The 25148-nt window shown below is 46.1% G+C and overlaps 1 protein-coding gene across 3 annotated transcripts in view; it reads left to right on the top strand.

Moving 5' to 3' along the window:
* Window positions 1-25148, top strand: part of MACROD1 (mono-ADP ribosylhydrolase 1) — a 2692027-nt gene that overhangs the window by 261288 nt on the left and 2405591 nt on the right. For all 3 annotated transcript variants that reach the window (XM_085626020.1, XM_085626021.1, XM_085626022.1), the window contains exon 3: window positions 8432-8551. In XM_085626020.1, the coding sequence (XP_085482146.1) occupies window positions 8432-8551 (120 nt within the window). The remainder of the gene's footprint in view (window positions 1-8431; window positions 8552-25148) is intronic.

Raw genomic sequence — 25148 nt, 5'->3', positions numbered from 1 at the left:
GGAAGACAGTTTCTATGAACTGAAATCTAGAGAATGCTAAAGTGATTCTGGTAGTTTACTAACCTCTGCTTGTTGTTTTCTATCAAGAAAGTTAAATAGAGGCAGTTGCCAGAAAAATAAAAAAAGAAAGTTCCTCAGCAGAAAGCAATTCTTGTATTTTACTGAACTCTGCTGGTCGTTTTCTATCAAGACAGTTAAATAGAGGCAGTTAAACAGAAAAAAAATCCCTAAGCGGAGGCAGACAAGTCCTAGGGCTGATCTCCAGAGCCCACAAAGTACATACATATATAAGTATATATACAAGAGGTCTCGAATGCTCAACCTAAAAAACAACTTGCTGAGGCTGCCACCTATGTTCTCAATATTTTCACACCCCATATCTGCTTACAGCCTCCAGCGACGAGCTGAAAACCGACTCAATGCAGTGGTTTCCAACTCGCCTTCATAGTCACTGTGTGATATCAGCGCTTCACCAGGTGGCCGTGGGAGAGAGCTGATATGGTGTGATACAAGTTGGCACCATGAGTTGGCAGGTCTGTAATCCTCAAAGTAAGGAAAGTGTGTAGTCTTTGAGCAGAAATGATCTGATGAAGCTGCATATCAAAATGAAAAACCCAGAGCAAATGAACAAGCTATTCTATAATTTTTGCTGTTTCCTCATAAACATACTGATATGGGAGGACTCCCTCAAAAAGAGTTTATACATCTACACACGAGGAAGAACATATTGCAAGTGCCCTCCATTTAACTTCATGGATTTGGCCTTGTGCTGTTGGTAATGCAAATCTTTTTTTATCACTTCCTCTGAGTTCTCAGAGACACTCAGAAACTCAATAGTAGGAGTTAGTGGTGCAGTATCTGTCAAACAACCAGCTAATCCCCACAGCATTCCTCTTATAATCAACATGGTTCAGTTGTTCTTCAATATAAAAAGATCCATCTTAAATAAAATATTTAATGTAAATCATTACACACCACCCATAGTGGTGTGCGATCTTCAACCTTCCTTAAAAAATGAGGGCTTCTATTGAGTCAAACAAATGTGTATGTTATTGCATTGATATGAGAGATTTTATGGTTTCTTCTGTATACTGTCTACAAGTTGATTGAATGACATGTTTGCATTAATTATTGATGAGCCATTAAATGTTTCCATCTGGACAGCATCGTTTTTATCGAAATTCACGTAAATCTCTTGGCTTCTTTTCTGGTTTTCTTTTCAAACTCCACAGCTCTTTGCCAACCATTTATATTACATCCTATAGAGAAGTAAGATTTCAGTTTTTGCATAGAGTTTACAACCAGACTTACTTTCTATCTGTGGTTCTGCTGTCAAAAGTATGGCCTTCTTTAAACCAGATGACTAGTGGCTTTCAATGTTTGAAGCAGAAAGACCTGCCTCTCCTACATAGTTCATCATATTGCTTACTCTAAACAAAAGCAGCACACTTGCACAGTATCTTTCTCCAGTGATTGTGCAAGCTGTACTGTCTGGACCTTAACTTCAGACAAAGTGGCCAACATTATGAATTGTGGTATATTTAATTCCGACCAACTAACCGCATGTATCTGTACAATTCACCACCCCTTCATTCATTCTTATTCACTGGGATTCTGGTAACAGTCTGTGTAGAAGTTCTTTCTCATTTGTTACCATTCCCAAAGAAACGTGACTAGCTCATTTAATGGACTGAGGCTCGTTTAATTGATTAGTTAATTTAATTGACTGGGGGTTCTAATCGGGTTTCAATTTAAATTGAAGTTGTTTCTTCGCACCTTCTACCCAGTCCTCGTGCAACAAGAGCCTTATTCCCAGTCATTGTAGCCACTAAATATGTATTTCAGCCACAAAGATATGGAAACTGGTGAACAAGCTGTGAGCAGACTCAAAAACAAAATGCTGCACCCTACACAAGGGAGGAAGGCGGGAGGGGGATGCGATAGAAACCAAATTAGGGTATGGGCAGGAGATGAGGAATGAAGAGACCTTAAGCATGAGAATAAGCCTTTGGGAAGGAGGAGCAATCAGAAAAGGGATTGGAGATGGCTGAGCGAAAATTAGGGATTGTTAAAGTGAGATGGAAAGGCTGGGACTTTAGAAGAAAGATAATCCATGAAAAGTTGGGCTAGAAGGAACAAGGGAGATGTGGAAGGGGGGAAATTGTGAATAGAAAGTGTGAATCACAAGGAAAGAGAGATGAAAAGATGGGAGCAAAATATTAAACGGGGAAGAGTTAAAGGCGAGAAAATAAGGGACTCAATGCATTAAAACCAAAATGCACAAATCACACATTTTATGTTAAGTTGTGACACACGCATGTTCACACGTGTCCCCTAGTTTTAAAGCGAGAAATTAGGCCACTACTGCGAAACTGGTGAACATTACAGAAAGAAAGTAAAAGACTGAGAGAAAGGCTGAAACCAGGAGAAAGAAAATGCAGGGTAAAAAGCAGGAGAGAGGGCATTGTGAAGAGGGATAGGATAGAGAAACGGGCAGTCTGAGAACTGTCACAAGGGATAAGTGAAGACGGAACTCACTGGTTGTTGTCAAGGGCTCCCCGACCTCCTGAGACCCTACATTTCAAAGGGGGCTCTATCTCCCAACATTCGAAGCGCCAGGAGGCGCGGCTGCAGAGTGGGACTGCAAAGGGTGCGGGGCCAGCAAAGAGCTGTAAAGCGCTCCCTGCCGTTGCCCAGTACGGTACTCACCTGTTGTTGTCAAAGGCTCCCTGACCTCCTAGGACCCTACTTTCCACAGGGGACTCTATCCCACACCATTAGAAGCACCAGGAGACACAGCTGCAGAGTGGGCCTGTTGCTGGTGTACTGCTAGGTCAATCTTCTGGCAGACCAAGGTACTGGACGAACTGTGGTCTGACCGAAGGAGTTCATGAAGGGCGCAAAGCATCCTAAAGGGCAGTAGACAAATTGAGGGCCCCACTGGACTTGTTCCTGGCACGCGGCGAGTGTGTTAGAGACTAACAAACATTTACTGCCCTGTTCTGGACTGTTTGGTAGTGTTTTGTTGAATTATCTTATGGCGGAAGGCCAGGGCACACCACTTGATTTGCACACAAGGGCAAGTGGGTGAGGGGGATTGTGTCACTGCAGGGAATGACTTGATTGGGTCTACTGGACTCGGGGGTTTTGGAGGGGACCTGTTAGCCTCTGTGACTGCTGACTAGGAGGGGCTGTGTCGTGTGAGCGACTTAATCTTGGGAATAAAGAAAGCTCTTGCAGTAAAGGCATCCTCGCCGCCCCCCACACTGCGCGTCATGACATTTAAGGGTTCCTAACATGGGCAGTGTCAGTGGTGTCCAAAGAAATCAAATTAACTGAAAGAAGGCTATCGGTAAATAGGGGTAGCACCCTTTCTGTTCAACTGGTCATGCCTCACCCCAGGAGGGTGGAGGGAACGAGTGTCATGAGTGACTGGGGGGAGGTGAGGGGGGACCATGGGGAGTCCCTGGAAGCCAGACGTGTATTACCGCTGGGCTCAGAGGCCCTAGCTCTTGTTTTACTTTCCCCGTGTCCCATCAGCTCGAGCAGTAGGCGGTAGAGAAGGGGAGCGAATGTGGAATCAGGGAGCTCCAGCACCCATGTGGCCTCCCTGTCCGACCCCAAGCTGCCCTGTCCTGTTGGGGGGGACCCTCTTAGTAATGATCTAATCTCTGAGCTCACGGCAGTGTTAAACGCCAAACCTGAACCAACTATGTTCAGGTTAAACACCATTGAGACCAGAGTGTCTGTGAAATTCTGGCTCAAATTAATGCGGGGAAGAATTCGCAGGCAAGTCAGACTAGTCCCCCGGAGCTAGCTGCATCTGATATTACAGCATGGTCCTCAGGCCCAGAAGGGGCCTTAAGGATACCACCACGGCTCTCCGACTCTAGTGCCCCCACAGTGAACAGTCGCAATAGAATTATAGTCCCACCCCATTCATCACGCACTGTGGATATGCTTACTTTGCCACCAGAGGGGACCTCATCTATCTTGATTCTAGGGAATGTCCCACCCAGATTAAATTCTGCACCTGAGCCCTTTCAAGACAAAAACACACAAGGTGATGCATTGGTTCCACCAGCACTCCTGTGTAGATGCGGGGGATTGCTGACTCAATTATCATGGCTCGCAGAGTTAGTTACGTGGATTGCAAATGTTGGTCAGGGGACGACGGCGTGGTGGTAAATTTAAACAAACCCTGACTGTGGCACACGTCCTGGCTACCCTATCTTCTTTTAGGCTTCCCGATCTGCAGGGTATTGTAGCCCTCCCCCTGGGGTTCTTTTATAAACCTGAGAAGGTTTCTCGCTCTCATAGGCCTCAAGCCTGGTAAACGCAGGGCCATTATGGTAGTACTAGTCAGCCTAGGGGGCAGCCCCTGGTGGTGAGCCTTTCAAATCAACTTACTCCTTTGAGTAGCCTTGAGTCGTGTGACTGGGATCCATTTACCAACCTTCCGCTCCTCCCTGGCTGCTAATCTTTTAGAAGTCACCTTGCAGTCCATCAGGTCCCCCTTTCCACCCCTCATGCTTTCTATTTCCCCAGTGGGAACCTTGGCATCGAACTTAAAGGGCCTAAAGCTATGTCCTGGAATATTGCGGGGCTCTCATCAAAGTTTACTGATTTGAACTGGGTGGAGTCTTTTAAATCCTATCAAACTTTTTGTCTGCAGGAAACGTGGAAGGTGAATAATAGCTTTATCATGGAAGACTATAAAACATATCTCTTACTAGTAGTGCCCTAGGCTGCAAGGAGGGCAAGCGAAGGATTGATCATCCTTGTGGTAGTGGAGCTGAGTGGGCATGTTATTGATTTGTCATGGGATACGACGGTGTTTCAGGGGCTGATATTATCTGTACTGGACTCGTCCAGTATCCTATTGGAAAGATTTATAATGCTAGATGTGGGCCTGATGAGGTCTCTAGTTTCAACGTTTCTGCTTGTTCCTGAGCTCCCGGTGGGGGCGGGTTGGGGGATGATACTGTTAGTGGAGGATTTTAATTGTCACCTATGTGACTGCCCTTTAAAGATTTACGTCTCTAAGTCCAGGTGTATGGTGTCAGAGGGGCTTCATTTTGTTCTTACCAAAGAAGGCTTGGAGCTTGGTGCAGTCCTAGAATCCCATAATCTTTGTTTTTTTACTTGGAAAAGTTGATTAATTTACTTTATCCTATTATTGTTCCAACTTTTAAGGGGAGGGGCTGCACCTCTATCATCGATTCTATCCTTGTTTCTGTGCTCCTATTTCTGTATATTGACAACTTTAATACCATTCATAGCCCATTTATTGACTCTAATCCCTTGTCTTTGGACTTAAGGGCTTCTTGCACTCCATCAACCACAGGGGGGCGACTGGCTCCTGATAGACTCTTCCTTGTTGCCCAAGGCCGGTGACTAAACTGGTCCCGGGTAGACCCGGTGCTCATTAAAGCTTCCCTTTTAATTAACGCTGCTCAGAAGATAGCCACCTGTCTGGACGCAGATGCTCTTGAGTATCATGTCATGCAAGCACTTAAAGGTATTGCTTGTAAAGCCAAGGGATTACTGACCGCACCATCAACACATTCATGTGGGCAATACCCAAATTGGTTTGACAGAGCTTGTTCTAAGCACATTCGGCAGCTGAAGGCTACCTTGAAGCAGGTCCCAAAAGATAGATGTGTGGTGGCATCCCAAAGACAAGCCTACAAGCAGGCAGTAACCAAGCACAAACATATCCTGCAGGAATCATCCTGGGAGTTGTTAACATAGGCATCGAGATGGGAGACAGCTCTCTCTTTTGGAGGGTAGTGAACAGGCTGTGCTTTGCAGATGGAACTGGTCCTGCTATTTGTGCGCACATTTCGGAACAACAGTGGGTAGACAACTTTGCAGGGGTGTACAACATTGGTGAGGTGGCAGAGAGGGAGGCTATGGCAGCCAAAGAGCTGGGACTGGTTCTCGTGGTTTTCGCCCTGAAGGTAATAACAAAGGGTAGAAATGCGCTAACTAGGAAGAAGGCCCCTGGCCCAGATGGGATTCCGCCTGACTTATTGAGGATGGATGATGAACTTTGGGGCCCCCTTTTGACCGAGGTCCTGAATGCAGCAGCAGTTTGCAAGGTGCCGCACTCATGATCAACAGCCGTGATTGTGCCTGTGTTCAAGAAGGGCACTAAAGATAACCCCCAAAGCTACCGCCCCATCTCACTGATTGACACAGTAGTAAATGTCCTTGGGAGACTCATAAATAATAGGCTGATGGCCTGGTTGGATGCAAATTACATTCTTATAGACGTCCACTATGGCTTTAGGCCAGGGAGGTCCACATCTGACCAGTGTTTGAATCTTTACTTAATCATCATAAATAAGTATACTGTAGCCGGCCTGAATAGTCATTTATGGACCTTACGTCTGCATTCAACACGGTGAATTGCACCAAACTGTGGGCCTTGCTGCTCGCGTTAGGGGTGAATACCAACATATTGGCTTTGTTGGCAGACTTGCACTTGGGCACCTCAGTTTCTGTGCGTTTTTCCTTCCCAACCAGTAGGGATGTGCAGCAGAAGTGTATCCTTGCACCTTTCATTTTCGGACACCCTTCTTACCATACAGTTTGATTGCCCTAGGGTAGATTTGAGGTCGCTCCTAGTATTGTTGTATGTCGACGATGCCGTCCTGATGGCTCATACAGCCAGAGGCTGCTGCTCCTCCTGGACAAATCTGTAATCTTTATGGATAGTCTGGACCTGACTGTGAACTTTACCATACCTTCTGTCTTGGTAGTGGGACTATTGTCTCTCAGCTCTAAGATCTTCAAGGTGAGCCACTACACTCTGGGCAAAGTCTCAGCCTTTCCCAATCTAGGGGTACTATTGGATGCTAAGAATAATTGGCAGCAATTGTTGGAGGGCACAATAGCGGAGCTTGTTAAATCCACTGGGGCAGTGGCTAGCTTTGCTTATAGATTGGGTCCCTGGTCTCCGCAAGTATTGATAAGATTTATGATGCCAAGTGTGTGTCCCAGACCTGGTATGGCAGTGAGATCTGGAGATATGGGAAGACTGGCATAATTCAAGCCCCCGAAAACACATTTTTAAGGTGACTTGTCCAGGTTGTGCAATGTATGTCATTTTTTCCAGTGCATGCTCAACTTGGAATCAGGTTTCTCGATGACTTAGTCGCTCTTAGCCCCCTGCTCTGCTGGGTAAAATTCTGGACCAGGGAGGATCTTAAGCTTAACAGACTGATCCTCTCTATATGCTTGTCCCTGGATGACGCGCTTACAGCCTATGTCAAAAGACACGCAATTGATGGACGGAATGCAGAACAAATCAAAACATTCTCCCCCAGTCAAGAGATCTGGGTTAAATCCATCATTCTTTTGCTCACCATGCCACCCCAGTTTAGACCTGGCCATATGCAAATCAGTCTTGACCCTGTGCCTCATGGGAAGAGTCCAGCCCGAACTGCCAAGCCAGGTCCTCCCTGGACCGGAAACAAGCATCTTAGGTCCGGTTTCGGGGTTACACCCCTCTTCAGCCAGGATAGCTTGAATCCAGTGGCAAAGTGAGCCCGAGACCTACGTCTAGGCAGCATTTGCAGCACTCGGGAGAATGGATGCTTACCTACACCTCATTCCTTGTTGCCCCGGGAGCTACAAGGTATAAAAGAGCTGTATTTTGAGCAGGAAATATTAACCAGAGAAGTGGATGAATTCATGAAATTCCTAATGAGGGGTCACATGGTCATAGTGTTGGTTAAGGGTATGGAGCTATATTTAGTGTAGGTATTTAGCAGACGCGACCAATTTCTCTTGGCCAGGTTTCGATTTAATAAATCACATCATCTTCTGGCCACACCCTGTGGATAGGTACACCCGGGCAAGAGGATACCCTGCGACAACAGGTATCTGCAGGACGCCCTACATTTTGTTATGTTTTGCAAGTACTACAGTTGGCCCAGAAAGCAGTTTCTGTTACCATTGTTGAAGACCTTGAATTTCATCCAAATGCCACCTGCTCTCATGTATTTACAACTGCTTTCTAATGAACATGTTTTATTTGTTGTCGTCAGTTGTTTACGTGCAGTCCTGGTGTCTATGCGCTCAAGACCGGATTGTGCTTTGAGTCAATGTATCCAGTGTCACTTTTTTGATCTGCTGTTATTGTATTCAGGATTCTTATTTTGTACTTAATGTATATGTGTTTTAACTGTATGTTTTATGGATATTTATTGTGTTCTTTTGTGGTTGCTGTGTACAACTGAATAAAGATGTTATGATGATATGTGATGAAGATGGAGGTAGAAAAAGAAAAGTGTCAAGAGGGAATGAGCTAGAGCAGGAATGGATGAATGAGAAGGCAAGAGACAGAAGAGTGGCTGGAAAGTGGGAGAGGGATTGACGAAAAGACAGTGAGATGCTTCATCTCCTGCCTTTCTGCCCCCAGGTGCCAAGATTAAGCCTTCTGCAGAAGTGAAGTATCCGAAGGATAAACACCTGATCGAGAAGATATCGTTGTTCAGAGGTGACATCACTAAGCTGGAAGTGGATGCGATTGTGAACGCTGGTGAGTACCACACCTGGGGCATCCTTATGCTTATATAGTTGATTGTTATCGAAAAGCAGAATAAAGGAATCCCATTTTGTCAGATCTGACAGTTCCAGCATGATGTAAGCTGTGATTGATATTGTCTAGTTTGATTTGTTCAAGACATCAACAATTATATTTTTCCCAAACATGCATTATAGGTGTATGTGTATATTTTGTATTAGCCAATTTACAGGACGAGATCCAGGGTACGTGACTTTTCTTCCGTTCTCCAGCTCCATCTCCCACTAGGTCATCCTAAGTCTTCCTTGTGACACCACCATCTGTATGTCCCTCACAACCTTTCCTCCTCCACTTTTTGGTGTCCTACTCAATCTTCTTATGATCCCTTTCCTGCCTCCATTCTCTCTGTTTTGTTTAGGGCACTCATTTTACCTGCCTCAAAATTAGTCTTTTTCAGCTCTGCCTACATTTTCTGTTCTTTTTTTTTTTCTCTCCCATAGGGCTCCACTTCCACTGTAGCTTTTGTAAAGGGCCGTGGCCAGGGTCATATGTTTCTGGAGGTACAATATACCAGATACACACATTACTAGTCTGAGCATGGCCTTGAGTAGTTCACTGCCCGTTTATTAATCCCCTTCAGCCGCACCTAGCCTCAAGGGTGTGTGCTTGTACAGCATATCAGTAGAGACCAGGTGGCCCTCTACATCCATCCCCACTGTAGTTTTCAGCCATGACTCTCCTTCTGGGACTCTCGATTTAGCATGTGGTTGCCTCACGCATAACCCTTGAGGACCCTGCTAGGTACAGCCTTAAGCAGTACAGTGGTATGGACCTGTCCGGGCCCTCATGGTGCCTTCCAAATCCTCACTGTCTTCCCTCTGGGGTGACTAGCTCCTGGTCGAGCTCAGGAGGGCGTCCTTCGATTCCCTGGTGTGACCTTCTCTGCTTGGGGTTGTTGTACTCTGAAGTGTCAACGCCTCTCCCTTTTGGCTCCAGTCCCCCTCAGAGGGGGGGGGCTGATGGAGGTCGGCTATGCCTGGTCGTGCTGCACCTTGGGCTCTTTTGAACTAGGACATGTTCCTAGTTAATGCTTCACCCTGATGCAACGCTATGCCCATAGTCCCTTGTAATTGAGTGATTTGCCATGGATTCCACGGGTCCTGAATTTGTACCCAGGGTGGCTGTCTTTCATGAACACCATGTCCCCTACTCGGAGGGTTGGCGTTCAGGCCCCTCGATCTTTCGCGATGGTTCCCTGATGCTTCTCTTGCACTGACTTTTCATTCAAAACGACCGGCTGTCAGTGGCGGCTGGTGGGAATTGTATCCCTGGTGGGCTGTTTAGCAGGAGATCCACGGGCACACATCCTGTTGTTGTGTGAGGGGTTTGCCCTTATGCCATCAGGATCTTTTTCAGGCATGCTTCGAGGTCCTCTCCTTGATCTACCCCTATCTGTAGGGTCTTTGTGAAAGTTCTCATGTTTGCTGTTCTGTACCCCAAGGCTTTGGAGATAGTTCTCAAAATCCAGGTCTGTTGTCAGTACTGATCACGTCTGGGCATTCCAAACAGTGACAACGAATTCTAGAGCACTGGGTGCACTGCCTTAAATGTTGTGGATTGGTTTGCCTCCACCACTGGGCAATTGGAGTGGCCACCATTAATGACAATAGTGAACCTCTCTTCGGGGAAACTCCCAAAGTCCATGCTGAAGTGGGTCCATGCACGCCGAGGTCTATACTCTGTAGAGACTTGGGCCTGTGTTGTCCCCTCCTGTGATTTGGCATGGGACACAATTGCTGACTATCTCATCCACTCACTCGTCCATCCTGGGGAACAAGACTTTTCTCCTTCGCCTAGATCCTGGCCTTGCCTTGGTGTCCTTAGTGTGCCATGTCAATCACTGAGGACTGTGGTTTCTTAGGAACTACAATGTGGGAGCCTCTCAGCAGGAGCCCATCCATGGTGTAGCTAAGCTAGTGGTGGATATGCCAGAGCTGAGTGAGGGCGGCTTTGGCCTCTGCATTTCATCTTCTTGCTCTATCCAGAAAGTGGCTCTACTTTCGGTTGCGAAGGGCTTCCACTACTCTTTGGAGACAGGGGCCTGCACTAGCCACCATCCGCACATCTATGGACTTCATCAGCCCAGGTCAGGCCCCTTGCATGACCATTCTGGCGAGGTCTTCCGACCATTCATCTTCTTCCTTTATGCCCTCTCCCCCTATCTGCGGGTGTCTTGACAGTACGGCCGTAGGGTTGTGTGCCCTGGGTCTGTACGCCACCAGGAAGTTGCACATCTGCAGCTGGGCTGCCCATCGCTCATTCCTGGGTGGCTGGTTTTGGGATGTGCCGGGTAAGAGAGGAATTAGCGGCTTGTGGTCCTTGGTGACCCGGAGGTGACGACTGCATAGGTAAAGATGAAATTGGTGGCATCTCCACCGGTTGTCCAGGCCTTTCCTGGTTATCTGGTCGTGTCTGGACCCTGTCCCTTGAGTGCTCTGCTGGCATTTGCATTCAGGACTCGCATCTTGTGGCTTGCTTCCTGCATCAGTAATGCTCCCAGCCCAACATGGCTGATGTCGACAACTAGCTCAGTGTTGTGGCGAGAGCCATAGTATGCCATTGTGGCATCACTCCTGAGGGCTCTTTTGATGTGATGGAAGGCTTCCTTGGCCCAGTCAGTCCACTTCCATTTAACATCTATTTTTGTTAGGGCTCTCAGGGTTTCAGACAAAGTTGCCAAATTCAGGCTGGATCTACCACAGTACGTGGCCAGCCTAAGGAAGTTTTGTACCTCTCCTGCATTTTGGGAGTATCGGTGTGGTGCCAATGGCTCTCTGCCTTTTTTGGGTCAATTTAAGTTCCTTCTTTTCCTTGTGAAGTGTCTTAGACTGTACTTTGCCAAGCGGACTAGGGTGTTGCGGAGGCATTTGTGATGCTCCTCCACTGTGTGGGAATAGATCAGGATGACGTCACTGATTTTGAACAAGCCCACAATTCTGGACAACACCTCCCTGATGGTGTTGTGGAGCACCTCCATTGCTGACAAGATGCAGAAATGTAGGTGTTTATACCTTCTGAGACTGAGGAGGGTAGAGAAGGTGGTGATGTACCAGCATGTGGGGTCTAATTCAAGCTGGTGGTACCCTGCATTGAGGTCCAGCTTGGAGAACCATTGCGTCCAGTTGAGGTCAGAGATGATGTCGTCCAATGTCTGCATCAAATGTCGCTCAAAGTGTATTGCCGTGTTCGAGAGGCGCATGTCCACGCAGAGGTGCACTACTCCCAGTTCTCTCGGCTTGAGTGCCATGTCCAGCAGGGGCACCCATTGGGTGGGGCCTGACACTTTCTCTATGATGTCCAGCTGCTCCAGTTTCCTCAGTTCTGCTTCCACCTGGCGTGAAAGGTGGAAGGAGACACGTCTGGTGCAGTGCCACAGGGCGGTATGGTTAATATTTTACTTGTGGGTTTTGCAGGCAGCCAAGGCCTTGGCAGAAACTAAGGAACTCCTTCATGATCATACTCTCCTGGTTGGTGTGGATGTGCTGGGAGAAGCAGACGAGCCCTAGGTCCTCCGCAATGTGGCAGCCCAGGAAGGTGCCAAGTTCCTTCCTTGATGACGTGGAAACAGGTTCATAGTTTTTGGTCAACCTTCTCTACAACCAGCTCTATGGCCTTACTTCTGCATACAAAGATCTTCGCTTTGGCGTCTCCCAACTGGGGATATGGTTGAAGGTTCTCATACTATTGTAGTGCATGATTTTAATGAATGCTCCTGTGTCAATCAGGGCTGGCACAGCGACTTCACCGACCATGATGGTGCACATGGGGGCCAGCTTCCTGTTCATGTTGTCTGGGTGTGCTGTTAAGACGTTGAAGACGTTTTCCTTTTCTCTGTCAGGCCACCCATGATGAAGTGGGGGCCACGGCTGCTCGCATGGGAGGTGTCATCATCCAACGTGAGGTGTTTCAGTGTGGTCTGCAGTTTAGGCTTTGCTTGTGGTCTTCGGTCCTGCCCTGTGTTCGTACAGACGTGGGTTAAGTGATTTGTCTTGCCGCACTTGGAGCAAGTTGTGCTCTAGCTAGGTGGATATCATTTTGGTGTTGGTCCATGCCGTAGTTCCCGCACCTGGGTGGGGTAGTTGCCAGTGAGGCAGCTGTCGAGGGCCTGCCGTTCGTCTATATACTGCCTTGACCTTCTCTGTCTTCACTCTTGGGAAACCTGAGTCTGTTACACCCGCGGCACAGGCGTCCGGTTCAGGGCTACTTCCATCTCGTCTGCCCGACTGTTGGATATTTCATACTGGTGGGCCAGAATTAGGATGACATTGAGCAATAATCCAGTTTGGTGTAAACTGAGTCGTCTTAGGGTGGCGGATCTGCAACCTTGGATGACTTGGGCATGCACCTCTTTTGGCTGGTTGTCATCTACGCATGTGCTGGTGAGGTGCCCCAGCTGGTCATGAAAGGCGTCACTGTTCTCCTCCTCTTGCTGTTGGAATTGAAGCAGCTTGAATCGCTCAAAATCGGGATTGAGCTGCGGGTCGAAATATGTTTTGAGGGTCTTTACAGCTGCATCGTAGTAGTCCTCGGCTCCAGTGGCTGGCAGGGTCAAAGAGCTTGTAGATTTCCTCTCTGTGCAGAAGGAGGGACCTCTTCGCTATGCCATCCATTTCTCGCGTGGTGCTGAAGTAGTTATTCAGACGTCCTACCCATGTGTGCCATCTGGATGCAGCTGGCCGAATCAGCCAAGGCGCTGAACAGCTGTAGTGTAGGCGCAGAGAGAGCTATAAGGGCTGTATCCCGGTGACACTTGGGGTCCATCCATCCTTGCGCATGCTGGTCATCTGCCATGGCGTGTTAGTGCATGCTGGTTGCAGTGGGGTGGTGCACTCATGTGGCTCGTGGTAGCCAAAGGTGCCGAAAAACCAGTGTGCGAAGCTGCTGCCGGAAAGAGCTGAAGCCTGGTGATGCAGGTGACCACCAGGTGGCGTGTGAGGCCTTGAGCGAGGTAGCCTTAGAGTTGAGGTACAGTTAAGCCAAGCACTTCCAGGTGGCGCCAGAGCCCGGCAAGCGGAGGAGGAGTCTCCAAGCGAACTTGCTTGGCAGCGTGCTGTGCAGGCAAGCACGGGAGCAACGTCCTGCTGAATTCCCCTTCTGGCACTGGGGCTGCGGGCAGGCAGCAGAGTCCTCAGATGAGAAGGGGTAAGGCCGCGCCCACGAATTGACGAGCCCGTGCATTTAGGGCTGCAACGTGGCTGGCTGGTGGAGACACGTAGATTCCACATGGAGCGTCCCAGTCAGCTGGCCGTGCTCGAGGAGGGGGGCTTGAGTCTCATTCACACTGCTGGGGCAGGTGGGCAGGATTCAGTTACTGCCCAGGGAATGCAAGGGATGCAAATGGCCCACCTCCTCACCAGTGTTAATGCCAGGGTTTTAAGTGGGTCAGGTCCTGCCGATGCTCAGCACTGGCAGTTCTTAAAAGCAGGTGCCAAGACGGGTCCCTACCGGGCTCTCCATTTTTACCTTCAGGGTTGAGGGGGAAAAAAAGCGTAACTCTGCAATAGTACCACCCGTCACTGCTTTTAATGTAACTTCAAAGAGACTCATTTTTCAGTTTTATATAGCGCAAAGTTGGAGCAAACATGAGCACCAGTTACATTTCACAAGGAGACATATTCATGTTTTGAATCACAGGATGTTGAACCCACGTGAGCCTCGAACCTGCTTTCTCAGCTCAAAAGTCGGTAGTCCACAAGAACGGAAGCATGTTCAATATTACATACAACAAAGTCATAGTTGTTGCTTATTTACCTTATGCAATTTACAACCATTGACAAACTGAATAGTCCTGGCTTGTTGTAGTAATGTTACTTGTGGTATATATCTGGATGAATGGACTGACGCAGCAAAATATCAGTGGGTACAGATTTTTAGTGTAAGTGTTTTTAAGCCACGCCCTTATTTACATCGGCCACGCCCCTATGGGAGACCCCCCAGTTTTTTCATCTCACTTAAAGCCCTGATTAAGGCTTCTGACCTGGGTCGTATGGGCCTCAGTCCGGAAGCGAGACGGCGAGGGACAAGAGGGCGAAGGATGGGCGGGGACAGCCTAAATACCCCTGTCCCCTCCCCCCTCCCCGGAAATGGGTCGGCCGGAAGTCTTCCCTGGCCGTGGCCCAGGGACTAGACCGGCGACTCCAGTGCCTTCCTGTGGCACTAAGTTGGCCGCCATATTAAGGCGGCTGGCGCACCCCCCCACCCCGGGCAGCCTTGCAGTTCCCTGCACTTATAGCAATCTCCTTAGGCCGATCCCGGCCTCCGCGGTGCTTGCTTCTACATAAAGCATGTCAGTAGAGGCCGGGTGGCACTCTACAGCTGTGTCGACATTTCTTCTTCCTTTCTGAGTTGTTTTAAACACAGACAACCCATACCGGTTCTGTAAAAAGAAGCTACCTTCAAACCCTCTTCTCGTTTTGTTTAGGTATCAAGATATTTTCAAGTTAATTTTTTACATGCCAGGCAAAGCATGTAAAACATATCCCCACGTAAATGTCAAGAGTTTTTTCCCCTAAATATCTAATTTATCACAATGTAATCGCGACAGAAATGTTTGTGCAAAAAGCTAATCTTCAGTACAAGTTTTCCTATAAATATATTCCCATAGATATTTTTGAAGTTCGGCGGTTTTTCCTTGGCCTGTTTGTTACTCGTGCAGTCGCCATGCTCTGAACATGCCCTTGTTTGATGTCCAGTCAGTGCACCCTTTCAATGCGATCTCATAAATGTCGACAGATTATTTTGGAGAACTCATCTTTTATACGGATATAAAAATGTTCTAATTTATGGATGCTGCCTTCATATTTGCTTTGTATTGACACTTAAGATGCGGGAGAATTGTACAAATGCACATTTCTATTAAGAAAGCGTATTTATATAGTCATTGAAAAATGTGGTTTGCTTCCCTGTTTGGATTATATTTTAATTTATTGGAGAATTGTATGTAAAAGGAGTTATGTAAAAAATGGTACTTGAAGCATAGACATCTGGGTTTGAGAATAGGGCGAAAAATGAAATTTAACTTTCCTAAGTGCTGCGCAACATTTGTATATGTGTATGTCTATGAAATGACTACAGGCCTCTCATATTAGCATTTTATGCAGAACAGTCCTATAGAGTTCACAGTGCATGCTGTTGGTGAAGCAACTTGTAGGCAGCACTTTGTTATAAATTCTCAAGCATATGATTAGTGAATATAATACCAAACTCTGATTGAGTGGGAAGACCTTTTCTCCAACACAGTATCTTTCATAGACTCACATGCTCTATGTATTTGAACATTCTGCCCTCTCACGGTGGAAAGCAGAAACCTTTTTTAACAAAGATGTGGGTCCCAATTACATGTTAGATGGAATAGGGTGAGTTATGTGGGAACCACCATTACTCAGACTTTTGGTGTTTGCCACCATGGTAGATAACTCGTATTCTGAGATTTTTACTTGCAAATGAGGCATAACACACATACTCTGTATTTAACACACCAAGCTCCTCCGGTTTCGCCTTTTTAACAGGCTTTTTCCTGATAGTTTGGTAGGTTCGACCTACTGGAATCTATCGGGGGAAAACTTCAAGTGTGTAATTATTATCTCAAAAACGTGTAATTGCATCCCCCGTGCAAACAAACGTTTGATCAGGGATCGGAATTTAGTCCTGCACTTTGAACGAGAGCTATAGTGTCAACCTTGTGTATATTGATTTTACTTTGATGCCTCTTGGTTCATTTGCTTGACAGTGAAAAAAAGGAGGGTTGTATACTTCTATCCTCAAGGGCCATGTTAGATTCTTCTTTCTGTCACTTGATGTGAGTAAAGCCCACAAAGGAGATCTGGATTACTCAGTAATTTTCACATTGTATTATGCAATAAGAGATTTGAAGCCCTCTGTAAAACTGCAATGAAGATTTTAAGTTTCTGGAGCAGCCTAACTTTCACTTTTCAAGTCTGTTGTCTTAGAAAGTGATTCTTCTAAACCAGGTTTCTCCAACGAGTAGCTTGTGAGCTACGGGTTGCTCCCCAGCTGCCTATAAGTAGCTCTTCTATAGGCACACCATCCTTGTAAATTCAAAGCTTTTTCTTGGTTGAATTAATATATGTGTACCAAAATTGAAAAACTTCTATTTTAGTCGAAAATGTGTGTATTTGCGCTCCTTCGGATAAAAGTGGTTGAATTAAAAAGAAATGTTTTAAGCTGACATTTTATTGATAACTAATATAGCCTTTGTGAGACCTATTACTAATGTTATTACCCCAGTGCCAGGGGCACTGCAACTGTGCTGTTATGTATTCCACACTGACCAAGCCTTTTTTTTAAATTACTGCTGGCAATCCTGTCTGATGAACTGAGGTGAATACTGCTCTTATCTTGCATAGGATGGCCACCAATGTAACTTATCTGGTGTAGTCACTATTAAAACACTAATGGTATTAATAGCTTGGGGTGATTTTCATTCAACATATGTAGCTGATATTACAGAAAAGGTTGGAGACCCATGCCCTCAACTAAAGGCTGTGCTCCCCAAATATGTTAGTTTTACCGCAAATACAATATATTTTCCTGCAAAAATTGGTTATAAACCCAAACAAAAACATTACCAGTGAAACATGGAAGTAAAAGAACTTTCAAAGTTATGATCTTCTTGGCAGTTTCATTTACTGCCTATTGCAATGTCACACTATCTGAAGAGGTGAGATTTATATACTGGAAGGCGAGGGTACGACACTGCTAATTGCTGTCTATTTTCTACTTGAGTGAAGGAATAGCCATCCAAACGCAAATGCAGTGTCTGTGTCTAGTTAGAAGCTCAAGGCTTTGTATTATTTTTCTCTGTTTGCTTTACAGAGTACTTAAAGCCTAACACCCAACCAACGGGGCACGTAAGAAACATGAATCTGCCTCAAACCATGCTCCACCACTAAGCACAAAGAGCTCCGAATGAGTTTGGCTCTATTTTTCTCATTTTGTTGATTAGAATTGGTCAGCAATAATGAAAAACCTATTGCCAAGAACCCCCAGATAGTTAGTAATCAACAAGATACATACGTACAACGTTGCAACGTTTTGTCATTTCACATGTTAAGAAGAGGGTTGACTGCCCAAAGTCCAGGAACGGCAGGAATGGACTGGCTTCACTAAATCTTCCTCCACATTCATCACTTCAGCATGTCATGTGTCTGAAGGATTATGGGCCACATTACACAAACAGAGAGAAAAGAGGCCAAGCTAATTGGAGATCAAACACACATACACTGGTTTATTTCTGCCAATACACTAGAGGCCCAACAAATTCAAATAAATGAAGACATCAACTTCTGCGACATTTTCCTCAATTAAGGAAAGAAATGTTATTTGAAAATCTTAGCTCTCGGGATAGTCAACAAATCCATTACCAGAAATATCCCTTAAGATGTCAACACTTCAAACTGTTGTTCATACCCTGCAGCAAGAGGGTTTTCTTTGTGTCTTGTAAATGCGTAACCCTCACACCATGTAGCCAGTCATTGAAAGCACTTAAAACAGCTTTTATTTGGCCTCTTGGACCAACTCTGCCTGTTTAAAGTGATGCTGTGTATGCCTCAAAATATCTGGCTCTAGTGGCTGCCCACATCTGGTTGATATCAACACACTCATCTCGAGCAAGAAAATGTGTTCTGTTCCAAAGCAGTTAATTGTTCCTGCTCCTGTACTCATTCTTCAATAGGTAGAATTGTTCTCCAACCATAAGAACTATCCTGTTTTTCTAAGCAAATCTCTATCCTTCCATCTTACAAGTGAAGCAGATGGCAAAAAAAAGACCCTACTTGTGAGCATCTTCTAGTACGTTTGTCTTTGTTAGTCAACAATTAGGCAGCTCAAGGTCCTCCTGGGGCCAGTGTGTTATAGCTCATCCTGATCTCATGTTGTAGGCTCCAAATAAGGTGTAAAAAGCTGCAAAAACTGTGGACTCAGAAAATCAGTTTTCTAGCAGCATCACTGAGAAATTCACTGAATTCTTATTACAATTTCTTTGGTGTTCAGGTCCTTAAAATAATTCATTCAGGAAAAACAGTAAAAAAATCATATGGGTAACATAAGGACCATGTTTATATTTGTAAGCATGGAGGAAAACTAATACAGTAATTGTCCTTGGAAACCTAGACACCGTGGAAGTTGGCATTTGAATGCTGGATTAGCCAGTTGACAGAGCATTGCCATGCCATGAATAAAGTAGTGGGAGATAGCATCAGCCAAAGCAATTCCCAAAGTTGGTCCTACTCCAAGAGGATGAAGACATGATCCTAAAATGTTAGGAAGCACCTCTGTTTGTTCTTTTCATTGAATCAGAATACTCAGAATCCAAAATATGTGAACATACACCCATAGCAAGGCTTGGAGGGCGAAACCATTTTAATGAGCAGGTATGTGCAGCCTCTGTGCACTTTTCCTCTTTACCCACGGAAAACTCTGATAGTCCTGACATTTCTGACAGTTATGGAATTTTCCAGGATTAATTAACAAAAGACTTTTGGGCTATTTTCGTTGATATTGTGTTTGAAACTACTGTGGGTCTCAGATCTACTTCTCCCCCTAGATCAGGATAAAATTAATTACCAATCCGTCCAGATCAGGCAGGTGCTGCTTTTCTTAAAGCATCATAATTTTGCCTAGTTGTATGACTGGTGAACAATTAGAAAGTTGTCACTTGTTATGATTTAATCAATATTCTACGCAGGCAGGGAAGCTTGACTTTCATCTACTAAAGCTGGTTACAAGAACATTTATAATTGATTTTGCCTGTTATGGATGAAAAAAGTTCACACAGAATGTTGTCAGTCTGGAGGGACTTTGCCTTACTTCCTGGGTTTAACCATGTGCAACACCAATACTTCCTTATACAGGGATCCACATGGAGGTAGTGAATACTTTTCTAGGGGGTCTTTTATAAAAACGAATCTGTCATGTAAAAGGGCCAGCTTCAACTTTTGAGCTTATCGTATTACTCGCTAACAGGAGACTGGTTTCAGCTATATGTTCTGGTGATTTAAAATTCCTTTTGTGGAATTGATTTTCACCCCAGCAATTACTTGTTCAAGGAGCCTGTGAAGTAAGGCTGTTTTAAAGAGAATTGAAAAGCCCCTTCTGAAGTGTCATCAATGTAAAGCCACCATGCGAAGAGGAGATCCTTGCTTCAGATCGAAGATCATTTTTGACTTTCAGTTGAATCAAAGCTGTTATGCATCTTGTGTTCTTTTCAAAGCCTTCATTGATGGCAGACAAAATTTCTGCACATACTGGGTGCCAAACACTTCCTCTATTATCATGCATCCAGAATTCAGTAATTAAGGCTCAGTAGTCTACTCTTTGTGTCCTATAATAGTTTAAATAAAGGCCAGGCTGTTTCTCAAATGAAGGCATTGACCATTGTTTTGTAGATTGTATCACACCCTCTTAACATAAATGTAATAGAGAAGACTTTTTCTTGCCACGTTTATAGCTCATTCAACAAGAGCTACATCGGCAAATTTGGTGAGGTTTGCAACATAATTAGGAAGTGGTTTTGCAGGACAGTTACTCTGAGGAATGTTCTACCTTTCAGCAGGTACTAGTGTCTAAGAGAGACTCACTAGCAGGTATATAAGAGGGCCATGCCATTCTTCAAAACCGGTTAAGAAGAGAGTAGTCATAGCTCAAGTCTTGATTTTGACATATTGAAAAAGAACCTGCAACCCTGTAATATATTCAGTGCTGATGAAGCATTATATGCCTTTAAATGTTGTCCAGAATTTGTATCTTTTAAACAATCGCATGCAATAATCCCCTCCCCCCCTCCCCCCGCCCCCACTTAAACCGATTCTTTGGGCTCTAACACCCATGAGATACAGAATCTAGATGGCTTCTGGTGGAGGCAGCTAAACACAAGTTTTTACTTTGATTGTTAGTACATTTTACACTGAAAATCTTTAAACTTTTTTGGGGGGAACTTTATTTATGTTTTTTCAAACAAAATAGTACAAAACATAGTGTTCAAATTATGGGTGTATAGTCCATCCATCGATAGATACCTGGGTAGGGGGGACAAAAACATTAGCAAAACCAGCAGGTACAGCAATCTAAGCATTACATTGGAAGGCAGAGCAAACACAGCAATTACAATAGCGGGCCAGGCCAAAAGCAAAGTCTGCGGTGCATGTATTTTTCCTGTAGGTGGGACATCAGTGGGTCCATGGCAATAATAAAAAGAAATGGTGGCGGGGGCTTACCTGATGTGTACCCTGGCCGATCGTGGACTGGTCAGTGAGTGAGCCATTCACACGGAGCCGTCAACTGGGGTAAGTAGAGAAGCATGATTAGTGCAATGAAGCCCTTGGGAGCCTGAGTTTCTGCAGCGTTACGTGGACAAAAGGCCACTCCAGGGAGTCGAATGTGTTTTCCGCCTCAAGCAGAGCAATGGCCGCAAATATCTCGAGCGAGACCCTGTTAAGTACTGCAGATACCGTGCGGAGGTTGAAGGATGTAGACCTGTGAAGAACAAATCCTGTCGGTACTAGGGAGATGATCTTATCGATTAACAGTGCCAATATGGTGGATATTACCATGGCCAAGATTTTAGCGATATTGAGTAAAGAGAGGGGCGGTAGGAGGTGCAGAGGAGACGATATTTGGCAGATTTCATCAAGAGTGTAATCACCGCCTCACACAGTGATGATGGCAGTACGCCCTCATCGAAGGCTTCAGCAGAGAATGGATTTATAAGTCTTGTAAAAGATGCTTGTGAAACCGTCAAGGCCGGGGGCCTTATTGCCGTCCAAGGCATCAATGGGCTGTGCTATTTTCTCTTCAGAGATAGGCTCGCTCAAGTATTTACACTGCACGTCAGTGATCCACACCTATTCAGCCTCTTCAAGGTAGGCAGCTCTGGCGTCGTCGCCCTCCACAAGTTTGGTGGAATACAGTTGTTCATAATAATGAAGGATGGCAATTGTAATATCAGGATTATGAGTGACTTGCCTGCCATCATAGAGTAGAAGTTTAGGCATGTAGGCGGATGTGTGGTTTGGACAAAGGAGATTTGCTGATGTGCACCCCAGGTGTTCTGCCAAGATGGCCGCGCGGCAATGAAGCTCAGCCTGTGGCAGCCCGATAACTATGGTTTTCAGGCACTGACCCCTATCTAACTCCATCTGCCCTGCTACTGTCCATTTGGCCCATACATTGCTGCATAATATTCAGTGTTTTGGGCCAGGATTTGAGGAGGGAGGGCCAAGACATCATGGAACGGGCCTAGCCCTCTTTGGACGTCCCGCGGTGACAGGCGCCGTAGGCGAGCCTGAGAAATGGGCAACAGAGCCCAGGTGCCCCCGTAATTAGGAGACAGTGGCTGTAAGCTGGATCTTCAGCCATTGTCTGTTTATTATGGTTTTGTTTGTTGCTTGTTTCACTGTATTAATTTGTGATTTCAATAGTGTGTGTGATTTATGCTCTGGAATTGTCATAGTGTATTGTATTAAGTGTTGTTTCTTTATATATGGTGTTCATTGTGTCTAAAATGATGTATGTTTTATATATGTCTAGAAATGTTTTTAACATTACAACATTAAAAATATGGAGATTACTTTAGTTTGCACTGAGTTTATTATATCATGTTTTCTTTGATATAGGTAATTTACTGTTTTTTGACCTTGTGACTGCCTACGGATTTACCCTCAATTGCCCCAAAATCCTTACCAGCCGAGACATGCTGCTGGCAGGAGTGGTGCATCGCCGGAGACCAGCACCCGTCGGCCTGTTGGTGACTAGTGCCGCAAATGGAGACATTTCTACCCATCTGTTGCTTCTCGCTGAGCTGCGACCCTCAAGTCAACAGCCATAATCCATGCTAGACATGGGTGCGCCAGAGCCAACCGCATTGAGTGCTTCCCTGCTGTTGGAGCCTCAAACTATCTGCAGCTTCATTGGGCCTCAACGCGATTGCAGTCATGTTTGCTGAGGCCCCGGTTTGCAGCATTTGTTACTCTCCGCTGTGGATTCTTGCATCCTACTCTGCGTGCCCCCGTGTTGCACTACTGTCAGGGAGCGCTTCTTAGCTGCACCACGGTGCAGCCAGCGCACCACGTCTATTTTTGAAGCCTACTCCTCCCCTGCAGAGACAATTTGCCTAGGCCCTTCCTGCACCCCATCACTACTGTTTGGGTGTGGATACTACTGGTAGTCTGCTACCTCACTGAAGTGCTACCTGTTGGGAGACACCTCGGGTCCACCTGGAGTATATGCAGGCTGTCTCCCCCATCATTAATCTGGGGTAGTCGAGACCCTTTGGAGCCATGACTGCTGTCAACGTTTGCCCACTTGGGAGAAATATACTCATCACTGGCATAGTGGAATACACCAACATGGGGCACCCGCACCAATTTGTGGAGCGTTTTCTACTCTAAGGTTTCGAGCGCCAGAGCTTTAGGGACAGCTTTGTGGTAGAGCGAGCACATCGGTCTCGGTGTATACCATATTGTTATGTCTTTTGGGATTTGTGTTTATTTGTTGATTTCTATGGGATTTCCTGAGCAGTTCGATGCTCCATGTGGATTGGGGGTGGTGTGGGTTGGTTTATTTGGGGTCAATTGTTCTTCTTTTTCTTCCCTTTTCATCATTACCCTGGGAAGGGGGGGGGGTGACATGTACTGTCATACTTACCGTGCAGATTGTACACTTCCAAGCATGACTATGACCTTGGCGGGGCAGGCCATATCGGCTGGGATATCATGTCTAACGTGGACCGTTAGGGGCTTAAACAATCCTCGTAGGGTAAGTAGGTCGTAGCCTACATTGATAGGCATGGGGCAAAGATTGTTTTCCTGCAGGAGGCCCACCTCCTCCCACAAGATTCCTCAGTCTTTGCAAAAGCCTGGGGGCAATATAGGTACTTCATTAGTTACAACACCTCCTCCAGGGCGGTGTACACCCTCATCCACAAGAGCGTCCCCTTCAGCCTTACCGCCAGCTTCCTGAACAAAGAAGGCCGGTATGTGATACTGACTGGTCAATTGGCTGACCACTGCATACTCCTTGTAAATGTATATGCTCCTTATGTTGATAATGCAGATTTCTTTCATGAGCTTCCCTCATGGGCCGGTTTAGTGCCACTTCTGGGGGGAATCTCAACTTGTTACAGAACCTGCACTTGATTCCATGGGAACGCATGCTGTTAGCAAGCCACTGGCCTCTAGGGTGTTTAAAGACATCTAGGACACCTATGCACTGACAGATACATGGCTACATGGCAACACTTACATTCCACAAAGCCCACATATACTTTTTGTTTCCGTGTAACACGCTGTATGGACGCGCATTGATTACTGGCCTCTGTCGGCTAACACTCTCCTCTGGCTGAGGGGCTTGCAACACTTGCCCCGTACACTCTCAGATCACTCCCATGGGCAGATGTCCCTTAATATCTCATTTGGTGGAGGGCTTGAGAGAAGATGGTGCTTTACTGGCACTGCTCTCTTAGAAGCAGTATTCCATACAGGGCTCCGAGACTCCATACCAGAATACTTTGCCTTAAACACAGACTCTGTGGCCCATCATGCCACCCTCTGGGGGACCTTTAAGGCATTCATTCGGGTTGTTAGCATCTCTAAACATGCAGGTGTCCTCCAGGACATTTGGAATAGCATCAAACGTGTAGAGGATGAATTTAGAGATTAGGTCTGACATGCTAGGTCTGGCGGTGCCCAACTGCATCGTCGCCCCACACTGATGGGCGAGTTCCATTCCTTGGCCAAATGAGAGATTGCCTATCTGGGCAAGTATGCCCGTGCCCGGCGATATGGAGAAGGCAAATACCTGGGGCGCACATTAGCAAATCTCCTTCGTCCGAACTACGGTCCCGCCTACATACCTGAATCTCTACTTGATGAAGGCAGGCAAGTTACTAATAATGCTGATATCACAGTTGCCATCCTTCATTATTATAAACAACTTTCCCCAACAAACTTGCGGGGGGCGACGACGCCAGAGCTGTCTACCTTGAGGTTGCAATGGTGTGGATCACTGACGCGCTGCGTCAATTCTTGAGCGAGCCTATCTCCGCGGAGGAAATAGCACAGGCCATTGATGCCTTGGGTGGCAATAAGGCCCCCGGCCTTGATGTTTCACAGTGTTCTTTTACAAGAATTATAAATCCATTCTCACCCCACACCTCCTGGAAACGTATGCTTGCTAAAGCCCTCGATGAGGGTGTACTGCCGTCCTCACTGCGTGAGACGGGATTACACTTTTGTTGAAATTTGACAAATATCCTCTCCTCTGCAACTCCTATCAGCCCCTCTTTACTCCATTTTGATAAAATCTTGGCCATGGTAATATCCACCAGATTGGCACTTTTAATTGATCAGATCTTCTCCCTGGTCCAGACAGGGTTCGTTCCTCACAGGTCTATGTCCTTCAACCTCGCACGGTGTTTGCGGTACTTAACAGAGTCTCGCCCGAGGTACCTGCGACCATCGCTCTGCTTGATGCTGAAAAGACCTTCGACTCTCTGTAGTGGCCTTTCCTCCACACAACGCTGCAGAAACTCTGGCTC

The sequence above is a fragment of the Triturus cristatus genome, chromosome 9, assembly GCF_964204655.1.
Source record: "Triturus cristatus chromosome 9, aTriCri1.1, whole genome shotgun sequence".
Classification (NCBI taxonomy): domain Eukaryota; kingdom Metazoa; phylum Chordata; class Amphibia; order Caudata; family Salamandridae; genus Triturus; species Triturus cristatus.
The sequence above is the reverse complement of the archived record's forward strand: the minus strand, read 5'-3'. Positions and strand labels throughout refer to the sequence as shown.